At 38.9% G+C, this 18,276-nt stretch overlaps 1 protein-coding gene and 1 long non-coding RNA gene across 5 annotated transcripts in view; one reads left to right on the plus strand and one right to left on the minus strand.

The window, feature by feature from the left end:
• LOC148214617 (uncharacterized) overlaps positions 1-13,774 on the minus strand; it is a 30,771-nt gene extending 16,997 nt beyond the window's left edge. For both annotated transcript variants that reach the window (XR_015797715.1, XR_015797716.1), the window contains exons 1-2: positions 11,499-13,774; positions 11,293-11,411 (exon numbers count right to left, since the gene is read on the minus strand). This is a non-coding gene — a long non-coding RNA (uncharacterized LOC148214617). The remainder of the gene's footprint in view (positions 1-11,292; positions 11,412-11,498) is intronic.
• Positions 1-18,276, plus strand: part of ITGA9 (integrin subunit alpha 9) — a 228,395-nt gene that overhangs the window by 205,902 nt on the left and 4,217 nt on the right. For 2 of the 3 annotated variants that reach the window (XR_015797714.1, XM_088149933.1), the window contains exon 27: positions 1,212-1,331. The exons of the other annotated variant lie outside the window; for it this stretch is intronic. Coding sequence is in view for 1 of the 2 variants with exons in the window: in XM_088149933.1 (XP_088006059.1) it covers positions 1,212-1,331 (120 nt within the window). In the remaining variant the exon portion in view is untranslated. The remainder of the gene's footprint in view (positions 1-1,211; positions 1,332-18,276) is intronic. 3 annotated transcript variants of the gene reach the window in all.

Genomic DNA, 18,276 nt, shown 5'->3' on the forward strand with positions numbered 1-18,276 from the left:
ATCATCATCATCATCATCACTATCACCATCAGTCAATTGCAAAAGGCAACTTTACTTGGAACAGCTTATATCCTGCAATGATACCAGCATCTGTCTCAATAGAAGAGAATATGTGTAGCTCAGGGTTGAACCATGGAGTCCTTGGTGTTCTCTGAGCTTGGTTGTTTTCTTGCAAACATTTCATTACCCAGCTAGGTAACATTTTCAGTGCTAGCACCAAGGACACCAAGGACTCCACAACATTTGTCTATCCCAGGTCCTTGGAAAGGACTCGGTAGGTGGATAAAAATGCCAAATCCAGTCTAAATATCTGGCTGACTGTGCGATCAACCATAATAATAATCCTGTGACAATACCTTTAACACCATCAAACAACATTTGTCTATCCCAGGTCCTTGGGAGGGACTCAATAGGTGGATAAAAATGCCAAATCCAGTCTAATCATCTGGCTGTGTGACTAATAATAATAATTTCACAAATGTCATCTGGAGAACTTTGGCTATGGTATGGCACAGAAGTAACATAAACAACCCCATCTATCCCTTTTCAAAAAATAATGTCACATTTCCAGCTCACACCAAATCAATTTACAATATGATTTTTCTGATTCCTTAAGCTGTTCACTCTGCTCAGTATCAACATCTCATAACGGTAGTAGAGTCAGTGCCAACTTGGTTTCTAATTTATAGCAAATATATCTTGTAATAGCATAGACCTTTTTTCCCTTTGACATAGGCTTGAGTGACAGGCTGATCTCATTCCTTTCCCTGCTTTCAAAGCAGGATGAACCTGATATCTCCAAGTATTGTGCATATAGTCTGCAGTCTGGCCAGGAGAGAACAGGACTGAACTATGGGGAGGTTCCGAACTTTGCCAAATTTAAAGTAGACCCATTGAAACCAATCCCCATCTTAGTTGTTGCACCCTGATGATGGCTGATACTGAATGGAGCTTTACTTCTGGATGGAAAACAACACGGTGGAATCACCAAGGATGAAGCATGTCATTTTAGTTGTACAGTACTGCTGTCTCTGTATAAGGCTTTTAAAAATCCTTTTGGAACTAGCCTGATAGCTAAATGTCATAATTGTAGTTTGACATTATTATCTTGCTTTTAGAAATATTAACAGAGGATGTAATTAAGCGTATCTGTCATAGGGAGTACTGAAGACTAGTTGTATGATTTTTTCCCCCCTCTAATTACTCTGTAGGTGGTCTTTGAGGCCTTGCACAATCTGGAGCCTCGTGGTTATGTGGTCGGATGGATCATTGCTATCAGTTTACTGGTGGGAATTCTCATCTTTCTGTTATTGGCTGTGCTGCTATGGAAGGTAAGCTATGTGTCAGACACAACATAGACAGGAGGATTAGCCACGGCCTTGGCTTAAAATGCTTTTTGGTCTTTTAGGCTCTTTAGCATCCATTAATTGCAAAGAATAAACTGTCTTATATCCCAAGATCATTAAACATCAGAAAAAAAGGTTGTGCTTTCATTTCCCTTACTGGGAGAATGGAGGATTCTTAAAATGATGACGATGCCAGAATCTTAAAAGGGGAACAAGTTATGGCAATTCCACATAGAATGATTTTTCAAGGCTGGCGTTTTTGATGTTTGCTCATGCAATATCTAAGCCCATGACAAATCCATTGTTTTACTGTTTCATCAGTAAACTTGTATGGTTGTGGAAGGCAATGACCAGGGACCAGAGGGGAGAGCCATTCCTCCCAGACTGAACAGAAGCCAGTTGGAGTGGAGGTATTTGCCTACAGTGAAGTGAACCAGAGAGCATTGCTTGAGCCAGCACAAATCAGAAAACACCAGGCAGAGCTTGCCTTTCTGGGGGGCTGGGGACAGGTAGAGGACAATGTTGTGTATTACACCCCTTGAGAAATAGTCAATGGCCCATATTTACACTGAGGCAAGGTGCCTGTGCAGATCAGCCCCAAGTCACATAACCCCATTTTTGCTACCAGCATGCTAGCCTCTCCTGTTTCCTGACTAATCCAGAGCTCTAGGCACTATATTGCTTAGGACTATACAAAGCTTTGAAGGAGGGCTTCATTTCAACAATGTTCTAGGGAAGCAACCCTTTGAAGCTGTTTCATATGGTGTTAAGAGTGAAACAAAGCTGCCTCTAAAAAAGGAAACAAAACTCCCATGTTTTGCCTTCTATTGTTGTTGTTATTGGTATTATAATTACTATATTTTTATGCTACCTTTTTTTATAAATATGTTTTGGTCAACTCAAGGCGGCGAACATACTTAACGCTCCCACTTCCTCTAGTTGCCTTCTCTGCAGTTCCATTCATCTGCCTACAACAGATTGGCCCATACATACATATCCATCATATTATTTCCATTTGGGAAAAATAGTGTAATGCAAAGCACAGGAAAGGAATAGGAAATAAAGTAAAGGGATGAGATATGTGAAAAGGAAAAAAACATAGGTAAATTTAGTTTACAGCAACACCTCTCTCCATATCTGAAACCATTCTTTCTAGACCACATCCATCCACAAAACCACGAATCACATTTTGTTCTTCAAAGTTCTTATCTCTCTCTTTTTCAGAATCTCATTGATTCCATTCAACTACTACTTCCTCTGTCTTCCCCTTCCTCACAACTCATTCACTCTTCTTTCTGTGTTGTTCTGCAATTCAGTCTTTCTATGTGACCAAACCCCCTCAGCATGCTTGTTTTGAATTAAGTCCACATTAATTTATCCTTGACCCTGTATCTTTGAGTTTTAACATACACACTTCTAAAATAACACATTGCCATTGCATTCAACTTACTTTTATGTTTCTTGACATAACCTAGCTCTTACTTCCATATAAAAAAGTGGGCAAAAGCACTTCCTTATACAAAAAACCCCCCACATTTCTGCTTCTTTCAACCAACACTGGTTCTGACTACCTGAAGACCAATCTCCAAATTTCTCAGTAGCATTAAAGGCAAGGTAGGTGCTGGCAGGGTGGGGCAGGGTAAAGGACATAACAAGCTTGCAATGCCACAATTCCAGTTCTGCCCTTTTTATACAGGCTCCATGATCATCTCATGCACGTACCTAAGAAGCCAAGCTTGCATTGCAACAACATGACTCTTGTTTCATCTTTCTGACAAAATCATCAAGTTCTGCAGAGGCTTCTGGATGGCCGTACACAATAATATAGTTCTGTAGGCTTTAGTAGCAGAAGGTAGACTTACCCAATTTTTTGTGCTTTGCTTATTTATGGAAGCAGCTTGCTTTCTTTGATGAGGTTAAAGTGTTCCTTTGCCTAAATAGATACTGCTACCATGAAGGAAAACAATACTGCTGCTGACAACGCAGCTGGAATACTCAGATGGACTGGTAGCACTCACCCTCCCTTTTTGGATTTGCCAGAGGAGATTAAGAAGACTCGTTTCTGCATAGCTGATCAGAATCTGAACCAAATTTTGTAATTGCTGCAGACTCCTAATAATGATGTCATTTAGGGAAACTAAGCAACTATCAGGTGGCTCTGCATGCCCACCTAAATTTAATTGTTCTTGTCTGTTTCACAGTAAGGCTAAAACCTGTTTAAAACATGACAACAGTATTTCTTTGTCCTTGTGTCTCAGAAATATGCCTTGTAATTCTATTGAATAGATAAATTCATATAGATAAACCACAGGAGGCTCTAATTTAAATGTCATATGGTTTAGATTACAGTAGCATTTCTTCTTAATAACAGATCTTGAATATATGCAAGTCTTTTTGCCCAAATTAAACAAATCATGCACTTCACTGTGTTTATCATGAGGTTGCTTAGAAAAGTGTCAGCCCTAAATACACAGGGCTTCGTTAGGAAAAGGTTCAAAGCCCTCTTCCTATAAATACCCCACAACATATTTGTATATTTAGAAAACTCTTTAAACTCTGTGGAAGAGCAGCCAACTTGAAAATGAACATGAGAGTAGAGATTCATTAAAATGTTTCCTAGCATATCCACTTTCCCCTCTCCATGGCCTCACGTTATATTACTTGTCTTATATTGCTGGTTAAATCCTGCAGTCAAACTGTTTTTTCCTAATGGGGAATGATCTGCATTTATTCTTTGCCAGTGATTTTCTGTGTAGTCTGTTATTTAAGATCCAAAAAAAAAAAAAATTCTATCCTTTCCCAGGCATGAAACAGAGAAGAAGGTTATGTACTGTTTCCTATACCAGGAAACCATCATGGCAGGCGGGTGCAGCCTGGAACTTGTTGTTGTTCCAAATTGTTGTCCTGAGCCCCTTAACTGTGATTCTCCAGGGCTTCCTCATGGCCATTACTCCCAAGAATCTTCAGCAGCAATTACTCAGCTGCTTTGAGTTGAGGCAGAAAACACAAAAACGCTGTAGTCTATGTCTTAAACTAGGAAAACAACAACACAATTCTCCATGCCTAGGGAATCACATGAATGTTCTGGCCTGCCAACCTATATGACATGGGTCTACTCATTTTGCACTTGAATATGGTCATCAGAAGTTTGCCCACTCCTGTCTAATGGAAAGCCTGCTTCAAAGGAGTATATTTTATGATAATCATGACACAAAGAATAGCAAAACTCTGTGTATGTCTACTCAGAAGTGAACTCTGTCATTGGGACTCCTCCTAGCATATTAAATGTAGGGTTACAGCCTTACAAACAAATGTGGGCTGCCTTACCTCATATTTGGAGAATATAAATTAAGTTTATATTCCGATGATACAGAGTTTTCACAGAACAAGATTCAAACAATCAAGTTAATCTTTACTGAGAGAATAATGTTCTTCACATTAAGTGATAAGAACAAAATAGTGCTCTTACAGTGGACTGTAACTTAAGGCTGCCACAGCAACACCAGTCCTGGAGTCCCACGCATCACTTAAAAAAGTATAGTTGGAGCAACTTTGCAGGGTAGGAAGGGAATATCAGAGAGGCATCTTAGTTTGTGAACTCTGGCCTAAGGCAGTTGTAGCCTTTTTTAAAAAGGAAGATGTGAAGAGGGAGATCTTTGGGGCTCCCTTAAGTGGTGAACAGTGACAGGGAGTTCCATACCTCTGGTTCCATTGCCAGTAGTTCTGTTCTATTATATTTTCCAGTTGAGTCTCTCATACCAGCAAGCACATGCTTTACGCACATGAAACAGTTCTTAAAGTGTAGCTGCGTAGTAGGGCTGAAGGTGGATAGTTTGGCCCCAGGTAATATAAAGTATTTCTTGGCCTGATCCATCCCCAAAGCAAGTAATCTGCAGATTCAAGCTGGGGCGGGCGGGGGGGGGACAAAATAGAGCCCATCTGCTGTAGAACAAGTGTGTGTTTCAAAAGCAATTGATATGTAGCAACCTCATAACCTGTACTGGATCTCAGTTTGTTTCATATTGGATAAAACTTAACATACTCATATCAAAATCACTTTCACCTACTTTAGCTTGGCACAATTCCAGAAAAATGGTGCTTGTGTGCTTCCAATTATACTTTTGTATTGTGTATAATAGGGCAGTAGATTTTAACCCAACATTCATACTCAGCATGGTTAATGCAATTTCTCAGAGGGGCAATTAATTGCCAGGATTCTGTCCCAAACGGGTTAAAATTAAAAACAAGTTTAGTTCACCTATTTGCAGTTTACTGTTATTGTTTTCACATTACAACATTACAAACAATTACTACTACAGTTCTGTCATAAGTGGTTTCAGGTTTATGGTTTTTGAATTACTGAAATTCATCTGTACATAATAAGCAGTTGTAAAATCTATATAATCTATATAATTGCTGAGAGAATCTTTCCTCTCTCACATGTAGAAGTTTAGATTTGAAAGCTGCTTACATTTGGTTACAATTTTTAGGCTGAACCTCACCTTACATTACTCATAGAGATGGGAGTACAGACATCTACAGAGAGAGAGGGAAAATGATGACACGTATATCATGATACAAATAATCCCACTTAGTACTTGTGTCAAACAATGTGAATGCAAGTATTAAGTTGCATCCTTTGTGCAATGACCTCATCACAGTGGGTTACAGGTGCTGCAGGATGGAAGAGAATATTTTTGGCTTTGCATTTTAATCTGAAGTTACCCAGCATTCCCTTTGTCATATTTGAACCAAAATGCAATTAAATACTGATATCCAGTCTTTTTTACTTCTACAGTGCAATTTTCAGCTTGAAAAGTTCATGCATAATTCTAAATGTAAGAGAAAATACATTGCAGTTGTCCTATTAGGAGAATTGTATTTGATTTTCCATGTGCCTGTGCAAAAATGGGACAGTACTAACATAAGAAAAAAAATAAGAAAGAAAATCAGATCCTTCTAGCTCATGTTCTGTCCCTTTCAAACACTCCTGATTTGGATTCTCTCTCCAACTTTCTTTTCTGACAGACTAAACATTAAGCAATCTTTCTAAAACAGCTTATCTAATATAATGTAGCCTTCTCTATCTGGAATTCTACAGAGGTGTTAGAAAGCTATATCAGTCAGCAAGGTAATTGGCTGAGATGGTGGGAGTTGCAGTCCAATGCATGTGGAGGGTGTTAACATTGGGGAAGGTTTAATATCATATATATATATATCTATCATATCATTAATATAATATAAATTACCTTAATATATTTTAAGAAAATTTGTATTGCTTTGACCACAACAAAAATATAACTGAACAAAACAATTCCACATTACCAATTAAAAATATTATCCAAATATACATAAGTCGCCAAGCCAACAACTATTATATTAATAATAAATACTGAAGCAATGGAATTATTACTAATTATTAGTGTTCATATGGATCTGAAACTGAACCACTCAGTTTGTCTTGGCACTTTGTGGTGACAGTTTCATGAAACGTGCAGTCTTCTAAAAGGAGTGTAACATGTTACCAGCTGGTAATTTAAATATTTGTCCTCTTTTGTAAATTCAAAGCCCTCAGAAGACTCTATGTTCTAAGCATACATGAACTTATTATCCTTCTGCTGAGATATGATTGAGTTGATTGTTGAGATTTTTTGCCTGCCTGCCTGCCTGCCTGCCTGCCTGCCTGCATTCCTTCCTTCCTTCCTTCCTTCCTTCCTTCCTTCCTTCCTTCCTTCCTTCCTTCCTTCCTTCCTTCCTTCCTTCCTTCCTTCCTTCCTTCCTTCCTTCCTTTCTTTCTTTCTTTCTTTCTTTCTTTCTTTCTTTCATCAAACAGAACTGAAAAAGAAAAACAACAGCAACAACTTCAAGCATATAAGGGCTTATCATACACGTATATATGTATATAAAGTTTTACACAATAGTTTCAAGTACAGTTTTCATTGTAGTGGTCCATACACAGTCTATGTCTGTAAGAACTCATTCATAAGTTGCCAGTAATATCAAGCATTCAATCTACAAAGTAGTTGGGTCCATAAATTTATTTTTCCAAAGTTGAAAAATTAGTATCTTAGCAATCAGAAGGGTGCAGAGAATCCATTTCTCTTGTCCAGCCATCAATTTCCATGTAATAGGTATGTAGTTTAAAAAGTATGGATGTTAAACCCTGTCAAATTACATTATGGCTTTTTTTCTCCAGAATATAATGGTTTTTGGACAGTACAAAACATATCTTTTAATGTTGAGATTTGATTGACAAGCACAAATTAATGTAGCTTGATATAGTGGAATTGTACCCAAGAGACTTTGTTTAAACTAACTCTGGGTCAGTTGTCATTTCTTAGTGTTATGTGTTGAATAGAGAGGAGGGATTCAGATTTGGGGCTCGTTCGATATCATCAGTGTGCTGCTGATACTCAGTTATATCTTACAGCTCAAGGCCGACCAGGTGAGGCTGTCAAGGTTCTGTCCCAGTGCCTGGAGGCTGTGTGGGTTTGAATGGGGAGGAGCCATCTCTGACTCAATCCTACCAAGACCAAGTGGTTGTGGGTGTTTGGACCACCCAGATCTAGGGATATTCCATCTTTGACCTTGATGGCACTTCCCCATTCAAGGGTGGTGTTCAATTTGGGTGACTTCCTAGGCACACAGCTACTACTAGCTGAGCAGGTGGCAGCTGGGGCCAGGAAGGCATTTGCCCAGGTTTATCCGGCATGCCAGTTGTGCCTTTCCTAGATTGGGGAGCACTTCAGACAGCCATTTATGCCCTGGTCGCCTCACAGCTTGGCTACTGCAACACACTGTACCTGGGGCTATCCCTGAAGACCACCTAGAAGGTTCAGCTGGTTCAAAATGCACCAGCATAGGCAGTGATGGGCATACCTTGGTATGCTCCTGTATCACCTCTGCTTTGCAAGCTGCCTTGGTGGCCAGTTTGCTTCTGGGTGTGATTCAAGGTGCTGGTAGATATCTATAAAGCCCTGCATGGCATAGGGCCTGGTTACTTGAGGGACCAGTTATCTCCCATAGTATCTGGCAGGGTTGACATGCTCTGGGTACCTTCAGTTAAACAATACCATCTATCAGGACCCCAGAAGTACACCTTCTCTATAGCAGCACCTGCTCTCTGGAATGAGGTCCTCCTTCAAGATCTGAGTGGCCCCTATTCTGCTGGTATTTTGGAGGCCTTGAAGACCTGACTCCTCACTTTTCATGCCTTTGGTATGGAATTTGGTATGCCTTTCCATGCCTTTGGTATGGAAGGCCTCCATTTAACCTGGGTTGTTTTCCTTTGTTCCCACCCAGTATTGTCATCCTTCCATCTTTACCCTTCTTTGTGTTTCTTTGTTTATTTTTAATGTTTTAAACAATTTGTAAACTACCCAGAGTTGCTGGGAGTTAGGTGGTGGCTTATTATTATGGTTGCTTGCACAGTCAGACAGATTTTTAGACTGGATTTGGCATTTTTACCCACCTATCCTTCCCAAGGATGTGGGATAGGCAGATTATTATTATTATTATTTTCATCCCACTTTTTGTATATATTTTGATCAACTTTTAAAAATATTTTTTATAATTTTTATGATTATTTTCATCATCATATCTATATAGACCAAGTCATTACTTGATTATGTTGATATCAAGAGATAGAGATGGAGTTACCAAATTCACCTATTTGCTAAACCTTATTATAGTGGTTGGACTCATGCAACATCCTAAGACAAAACTGTGCAAAATATTTAATGGCTTAGTTCAATATGTGAACAAGGTTATAGCATAAAGCAGTCCAGAGAGAATAAAATTAGAGCTCCTGCTCCAGGCAGGACAGAACTGGCCACTAAAGGAAAAGAGAAACTCATCAGGAAAAAATCCTCAGTTGCTACAAACAAACCCATGAGGTTCTTAGTTTACATCCAATGAATTCTTTCCAATGGATAAGAAAATGCCCAATAAATTTCTTCAGCACATGGAGCTGCCCAGGAGTGAGCTAATATGAGCACCATAGTTTTTTCCTCATATGTACAGTACTCTGACAGATCCTTTGGAGAAACAGAATTGATTATGCGTGGTTGCCACTTAATATAAATAAGAGTTTGATCAAATCATTCCCACCCTTCATGATATTGCAGTTTCTCCTCCACAAATAAAGGGACTTTATTGGTGGTCTGCATAAATATTTGTATTCTATACAACCGTGTGGGTAAACAGTATATCAGATTTTAAAGCGTAGTCAGTGGGGACTCTGTACGTCAGAAACCAGTTAGGCATTTTACCCTTTACTTTGCACCCTATAAACATACATAATCTCTTGACAAGCAAAAAGTCCTTTTATGGTGTAGACAGCTTTTCAGAATAACTAGCGTTCTTAACCCCAGCCAAGGCATATATGTATGTCAAATTTAAAACTGCAAATAAGTACATATGATTAGAAATTGCTCAGAAATATAAACTGCACCAGATGCATTTTAAAAATAAATAATCCTTTCAGAGGTCCATTGATTTGAAAACTGGAAAGTATGAATTCCTTGATCTGTATTTACCATTGGTTGAACCAAATATACAGCAATTGCTTATACTAATAATTATATAACAAATACAATGTTCTGTCAGATGTACTGTATTTTTGGCAGACAAAATGGACCATAATTAAACTGTATTACCCTTTGATTGACCTCAGTAATAGTGTTTAAAGTTTAGCCTGAATGTAGAGTGTTTCAAGTGATGCCAGAGATCTTTTAAAAATATTTTTGCATCCCTTCAAGAGAAAAAAGGAGCAACACATTCAGTAAATCATATGCTGGACAACGAAATAGCATTTAACTACTACTGTGTTCCAACTTGGATTTGTGAACTATGAATGTACTTGGACAATTTTTAAAAAATATATATTTGGAACAAATACTCAGTTTCCTGAACACTGTAGGGAACAATTTATATTTTTACTAGCCTCACCGCAGTAGATGACTTTATGACAAATTTTGTTTGGTAAAATGGGGGAAATGCATTCAAATATAAAATCCTGTTTGTTTCAAAAAAAGAATAAAGCAAGGGATGGAACTCAGCAGGGCTGTAGAAGACCTTGGATTTGAGCAGGTCATGACCAATATCTAGATCAGTGTTGTCCAAACTTGGCCACTTTAAGATGAGTGGACTTCAACTCCCACAATTCCCCAGCCAGCATGGCTGGCTGGGGAATTGTGGGAGTTGAAGTCCACTCATCTTAAAGTGGCCAAGTTTGGACAACACTGATCTAGAAGAAGTAAAAGGAGTTAAAGTGACACTGTCATAATATAGTTGGAATTTGAATGGAGTAGAATTACTGCAAAAAAAGTACATAGCCTAAACAATATTGACTGCAAAGGTCAAAAGACAAACTGGACTTGGGGGATCCTAAGTCAAAGTTTATGAAGCCCACAGGCAAACCACTGAAATCATGCTACACTGTCCTTTGCCTTGTCTCCTTTATTATAGCTTGTAGTGGCCTGTGAACCACCATTAAGCTGAAGTCACGACTTCTGACCAGAGCCTAGGCATAATGGGAGGCAGGAAGAAACCTGTAGATGTTTGTTCAAATGCCACTCAAACAGCTTGTCTTTATTTCCCATTCTTCATACTTTTAAGGAAAAGTGCTTGACAGATGGGAAACAGTTATATTTTGAACCTGCCTTTAGTGCCTCTGTTCTTAAAGTGAGATCAATAGAGAACCTGGATAATACAAGGATAATTCTCCACATTCACATGAACTCAGTAATGTGCTGACCATTTTTCTTGGCTTTTTAAAAATAATTTGGGTTTAAATTAATGAAAAAAACATTGCTCTTCATTTTTTATCCAAAAAAAGAAAAAAGGACATGACAGTGAAATTGTGAAGTGTGGACTATGGGGTTCCTGTAAGTACTTTAGTTATGAGCTGACATGTGGGTATGTCAAAGTGTTTGTCTTTACTTACCCAGCAGTCTGATTTCTCCTTGGCTTCACATATGTCAATTGAATGCAGAGGAAACATGAGGGAATTTCTCCCTTTTGCCCTCTTTCTTTCCAAATCAGGAAGTGTAGGTGACCACAGAGCTGCAAAGGGTTCAAGAAAAGTGTATCAAGATAAAAAGCATTCTTTGTTACCTCACGACCCCCTTCCCCAGAAAAGTGAAAAAGTACCTCCAGAAGGAATTTGAAAGAAATTGTCAAGCACCCTGAGAAGGAGGTACAAAAACAGAAGCTTGTTTTTCAGGGGAAGAACATTTTCAGGAAATTGGAAGATAGCTTTTGGCAAGGTGATGGCCAAAATATATTACATGCATAAACTTCAATTATCCATCACCGTGCATAATTTCCAAGTGACCCTGGAGAATATGCACAAGAAAATAAGGTCAGTTAAATTGCATGCATATTTACTGATTAATAAATAGACGTTCCACTTGGAATTGTCAGTGTAGCCTGGAAAGCTATATATAGTTTCATAACAGCTCTACAGTTAAACAGGCAGTGGCACGTTAGATCAGGGGGCAGTGACAATGCTTGGTTATGCTATGCCACATTCAAGTTTGGAGTTTCATATTCCCAGTACATTTGGGTTTCTTCTTGCATTGGAACTAGCAGTTCAGATTTAGCTGTAAACTTTCCACTTCAGAGATCTGTTTGCTACACTTTGGAAAGGCATTTTTTTTCCATTCAGTGCCTTCCCTTTAACCTTTCCTGAGCTGTTTCTGTTGGCAGTTCAGTGGACATTTAAGCCTTTAGTTGTCTCTTCTTGTTGTGGTGATTAATTACTGTTTAATCCAGCTGTCTATTTTTGGTCTGAGTGACCTATTTTTATACATGATAAAGATGAGGAGGAAAGAGACAAAGAGCTCGTTAAAAGCCGAAATTGCATAATATTTTAGGTATCTGTGTATTTTTGACTGCGACATTCATTTGAGTGAATTCCAAATTGCCTTTTGTTGTGTTCCAAATAGAAATCCAATTTTTTCCCTCTAAAAGTTTTATTTCAGAAATGCAGTAGATGGCAGTGTAGCTATGCTGGATAAGTATTAACATATCACAAGAAATAGCTTTGATTTTGCTCAGCTAAAAGGTTGGGGGATCAGCTTTTAAATTCCAGCTGCTCATGAATTTCAGTTCCACTGAGAGCCAGTTTCACTGTTATTACGAATAAAGAAATGATCGTAGTTAATAAAAACACTGGGTTGAGATTATGAGAAGTGGTAATTCCACTCTGTTCTGGGCTGGTAGGGCTGTGTCTAGTACAGTGTCTCCTCTTCCTCTAAGGGAGGCTTAGGCACACAAGCTTAAAATGTCCTCAGGGAAGGTGACCAGGAGAGTGAAAAAAAAAAATGGGAGTGCTTAGCTAGTTGAAGGTAATGTTAAAGAAAGGCTTTCAAAGAGGTGAAGGGCTGTCATGCAAGACATGAAGCGTGTCTCTTCTCCCTAGCTCCTGAAAGCAGGATTAGAAGAGGTGGGTTGAAACTACCAGGAAGCTAAGTGTGGTGAGCAAGCTAAGCAAGGTAGAAACAGACTGCCCTGGGAGGTGGCCTTTCCCTGGATGGATTTAAGCAGAGGCTGGATGGCCTCTGCCAGCAATGGTTACAGTGAGTTGAACAAAAGTTAGATAATTAACTCACCTTTTGTTTGGAAGCTGAAGGCAATGCACATAGTATTCTCTCCTGTTTATCCTCACAGTCAATCCCGTGAAGTAGGCTGGGCTGAGAGAGGATGATTGGCTAAATCGCCTAGTGAACTTCTGTAGCTGAGCATACACTCAGACCTGGATCTTTTCATTCCCTCAGTCTCTTTCACTCAAAAATGGATGGTTCAGTGAATCCATCTTGACTATTCTGAATGGCTAAAAGGCTCAACTCAAGTATTTTTTTTTTAATTCCCTGGGAGCCATTCGGAATTTCCTAGGAGAAACTGTTGGGTCCTTATGATAGCTGCTGCTCTAGCAAGGACATGGAAATTGGCATTCTTTCTTATGCTGCGGTCAGATTGCCAGAGTGCTTCCACTGCTTTATACCTCTCTCTGCTTTGTTGTCATCCCAAGCACATCAAAACTATCAACTCAAACTAGGTTTTCAGGGTGTTGATGTTCATTTTCCAGCCCATCAATTTGGGTTTATTTTCCCTACTAGACTTTTTGACACTGATTATGAATAATGCTACTAATACTGATTCTTTTCTCTTTAGTTAGCAAAATCTTCATATGCAGAGGCAGGTTCTACATAAAGTAACAAGTTTCTGAGAAATTTCAAACAGCTTAGATTTAGGGTGGGAATCGAAAAGCAGTGACTAGTGCTGTTCAGTTTATTGTACAATAGGGGAGAGAAATGTACACAATGTGCACATTTTACAAATCAGGACTCACTTTTGTTAGAAGCAGAAATTAGCATTAGCTGTTGGGATGTGATTGTTGGGAAAACAATGTTCCAGAGGCTGTACATTTTGCTAAGTCCATGAGAAGGACTTAACACACACTATATAGCTGAACTGAATTTTGAAAGGCATTAAAACAGATAGAAAAGAACTGTAAGAATTGGTATGCCAAACAGTTCTTTGAATAGAAGACAGTTGCACAACCTGAACTGACACACACCTTGTGTGGAAATGTTTTTCTTTGTGGAATTCTAGTTTAAGAAATGTCTTGAACATATAGTGACTTTTCCTGAGGTAGAAATATCAAAGATGGGTTTGCATCTCCATACCAGTCGTGATGCTTTCTTAAGTTAACTAGTACAACAACTTCACCACATGATGTTCTCACCTAATATTGCTTTATCTCAGCCTTTGATCTCCAAGCATCCCCCTTTTCTGAAGCTTATCTGGTAAATAGTCATTGTCTCTCATTTGCCCCCCAGCCCCAGGTTCATCTTCACAGGGTTGCTGTGAGGCTAAAATAGAGGGTGATCTGAAGTATGCTATCTTGAGCTTCTGGAAGAAAGGTGGGATATACCTTTAAGAAAAAAAGAATAGAAAGATAAGAAATAAAATAAATGACTTCTGTGTTAATAAGATAAATGGAAAGTGCCTGACCTGCCCAGAGTTTTTATTACACAGTTAGCAGTAGGCATAGACCAAAATGGGCTGGTATTGCTGGCCCTGCCTCTGAAGAAGCAAGGACATATTGGCTTCATCCCTTAAAGCATCTGACCAAGTTTGTTGCCTACTCTCTACTTCAGCAAGGGTAGAGCAGCTCAATTTAAAACATGGGGTCACCCAAGGCTATAGAATCCCCTCACTTTTTAATCATAACAACAACTCCCAACAGGGTTCAGGTTAGATGGAGCACCACAATGCAAGCTCTGCCCTTTTCTATGTGTGTTGATATTACACACATGGTCAGAAGCTGTGGCACTTGTATTGTGATGCTCTGGCTGCCAATTTGCCAGTTTTAACCAGTACCTCTACCCGTGGACACCTATGTATAAGGACAGTTGAATCTAAGAAGAGCCCTTTTGTATCAGGCCATTGGCCCATCTCATCCAGTATTTTGCATCCCACGTGACCAGCTGGATATATTTGGGAAGTTCACAAACCTGAAGGGTGATAGCCTCCTTATACTGTCTCTTTGCAGTAACCAGTATATAAGATATGCTGCCTATGATTCAGAAGGCAGTAAACAGCCATTAACATTAATAGCATTTGATGGCCTGATGAACCTCTCCGGTTCCCTTTTGAAATCATTAAAATTGGCTGCCATTGCCACAACTGCTGGTGATGAATTCCACAGGTTAACTATGCACTGTGTGAAATTCTGAGCTCTTTTCAAACATGAAATGAATGAGAGAAGTAAGATGCCATGGATCTGACTTCCATGAATTTATAAAAATGCAAAAGAAGTTCCTCTCATGTAGTTCAGCCTCAGCCATGTAAGCCCACTAGGTAATATAACTCTTAGCCTGGTCTACCTGATATGTTGGTGTGGATAAAAATTGGAGTGCTATATATGATGTTATGAGGTCCTGGTAGAAAAATAGGATATTAATCTAACTAATTAATTTAAAAAACCTGCAATTTTTCACCAAACATACAAGCCAAGGTTAGATCTGATTCCCTTCAGGTATTTTCAACACCAGCTTCTATAATCCATTGACATTGTCCATATTCACGGGTGTCCGCAGCCTATGGTCAATAAAGTCAAAATGCTGGCCATGAGACTGTGATCAAAGCTCCAGCCATTTTTCATGTGGGATGCACACAAGAAATGGGTGGAGCTTCAATGATACCATTATGGCTGCCATCTTGACTTTTTTAAACATACTCTTGTGTGTTAGTTATAGTTGGTGGGAGCTGAAGTCCAAAAATTTGGCAGATACTAGATAGCCTCCTATCCTATAAGCTGTCAAATTCTGCATTATTATTGAGAAATTGCATGTATTTTGGTGCAGAATCTGATTTGGAAACAACATGTGTAAACTGTGCTAGGAGTTAATATAAACATAGCTTGCCTTGACAATAACATACCTAGGCTTCATATCTCTTGGTTGTCCAAGAATTTAAAAATGTCCAATTCTGTTTTTGATTAATCACATCATCTAATTCATCCCTACCTAACAGTCTTGTTCATCCCTAATTCTGTGCTGTGTTTTTGATTTAATATATGTGAGCCCACCCATTATAGATTGGCATAATGTGCTAATCAGGCTACCAAGGATTGTTTAACGATCAGTGGTTAAAATCGTAGGTTATGTGGTGAATACTCAAGATTGTAGAGCAGGCTGTAGTCAGGCTTACCTTCAGGTGCACAACATGCTAAACTGCAGTTAATAAAAATGCAAGCAAACTGACATATCAGAAGAGGAAAGGGGAGAAGACATTCAATCTTACAAGGAAGCTAGAAGAATGAATAACAGTTTAGAGATGTTCCTTAAAGTCTGCATGTTATTGCTTAACAGTTACTTATAAATAATGCAAAATTTTGTTTGCATTGGAAACTAAGCCAAGGCAGATTTCATGTATCAGACTGAAAATTCTCCCTCCCCCTTTGTTGATCTGCCTATTTTTTGGCTTGATTTCAGTGTACTTCTTAGCTTATTACAGCAACTCTGTTTCTGGATTCATAGCAGGATCACCTGTAGATTCTGAATTTCATGCTTCATTAATATTGATTAACTTTTCCAACTTCTTTTACTGCTTATGGGAGGAACATATTCCTTATCCAGTGGTGAAATGATAGAAATGCTAGAAATTGTTGCAACAAACTTTTAGTGATAATTTCTGAAGCAGATGTTTTGCAAGCCGGCAGTTTTTATTAAAAGAACAGTAGGAAATAGTTTGTTCTTGTTTGTTTGGCCCTGGAGGAAATTAAAAGGCGTTTCTGTAATTTTGATCGTAACTGCAAGTGTAGATTTTAATGTTCAAAGTATGTGGTTTGTATGAAGAATAGGCACCTTTAGGGCTCAGCAAGCCATTGTAAAGGAAGATAAATCAAATGTGTGCATATTTCAGGGATGGATGCAAGTCACACAACACTTGTGTCCTGCTGTATTTATTAAATTCCTTTGAAAGGTGGCGGTGCAACAACAGTATATCTCCTATGCTCACTGATTTGATAAGGAGGTCAAACTGTCCATGGACTGCTCCTCTTTAGACAATAAGTTTGGGACCTGATGCTTAAATGAGTTAATATTATGTGATGGGGGCGCTGGGACAGTGGATACTCAAGCAATAAAGGAAAAGAATGCAGTAGTTAAGACTTCCCTATTCTTTTGCCTTCCAGAAATGTTGGAGTTACAACTCATATTACCTCCAGCCAGAAGATCCATGCTGGCTGGGGATGATATGAGTTGTAGTTCAACACATCTAATGGGCATAATAGTAGGGAAGGCTGTTTTAGCTTTTCCCCTTAGAGTAATTTTTGGACTGGATTCAGTCTAAAGTGATTCAGGCTATCTTATCTGAGGTCTCATTCAAGTATTCTGGTCTCTTTTAGTTTAGGATTTTTGTGAGCTGCTGCCTTATTTTTTTGTTTGTTCTTTCCTCCGTTCACTCACCCATTCACATCCTTTGGCATAAATTGTGGGGTTCCTGTATTTTTGCCTTTAAATTCTTTTCAGTCTTACCAATATGTGGAAATTAACTTCATGGGCCTCTCACTTGATTATACTGTTTGCTCACTTTTTCAAGTGCTGTGTGAAAGGTGAAATGTTGATCTCAGCTATAGAAAAGGTGTGCACTGTTAAAGGCTTCCCCCAGGTGCCTGCCTTTTTTTAGAACTCACTTTTCTCTTGGGAAGTCAGGAACTCAACTTGAGTAGATAAGATATATTATTGCAGATATGAAGACCCTTACTACAGCAGAAGCAGCTTCAAGCTTAGGATCTGATTCTCTCTTTATAAATGTCTGCTCCAGTTTTAAATCCTGGGCCTTTTTCTCCCATCCTTTTGTAATGGACTACTTGCAGTCTGCTTCTTACACAGACCTCATGGCACCTAGTCTGCGTTTACAAAATGGTCATGTTTGATCTTAAGCTTATTGTCCATCTTGCAGGTCCTCAGACAAATCTCTCTTCTGTTTCTATCCAGCAAAAGTCAGACGGAATAGAAATAATATGGCTGGTATATAGGTTTGGGCTTCTGCATATGTCCAGGGGAAAGGAATGCCAAAGCTAAGGTGCAGTTTCTACTAGTACCTGTTTTATGACAACTTCCCCAACCTAATTGCCATCCCACTGTATGGACTTCATCTCCCAGAATTCTCAGCAATAGCAATAGTGGACTGAAGTGCAAACATTGGGAGGGCACCAAGGTTGGGAAAGGGTGTTTTAAGAGCTCCTGGATCACACATAGCCTCAGAGAATGTTAAAACGTAGTGGCTGAATAGACAAAGACAATCCTTTAAGTATGCTAAGCCCAAAACCTGAAAGATCTTACAGGACATCATGAAGTGCCTTGATGGAGGATAGTCATGAGCCAGTGCAGATACTAGAATATTAATGCAATAC

This window comes from Python bivittatus, unplaced genomic scaffold, assembly GCF_059951505.1.
Source record: "Python bivittatus isolate LINGU-HERP-01145 unplaced genomic scaffold, Pbiv_v1 ctg000610_np1212, whole genome shotgun sequence".
NCBI lineage: Eukaryota > Metazoa > Chordata > Lepidosauria > Squamata > Pythonidae > Python > Python bivittatus.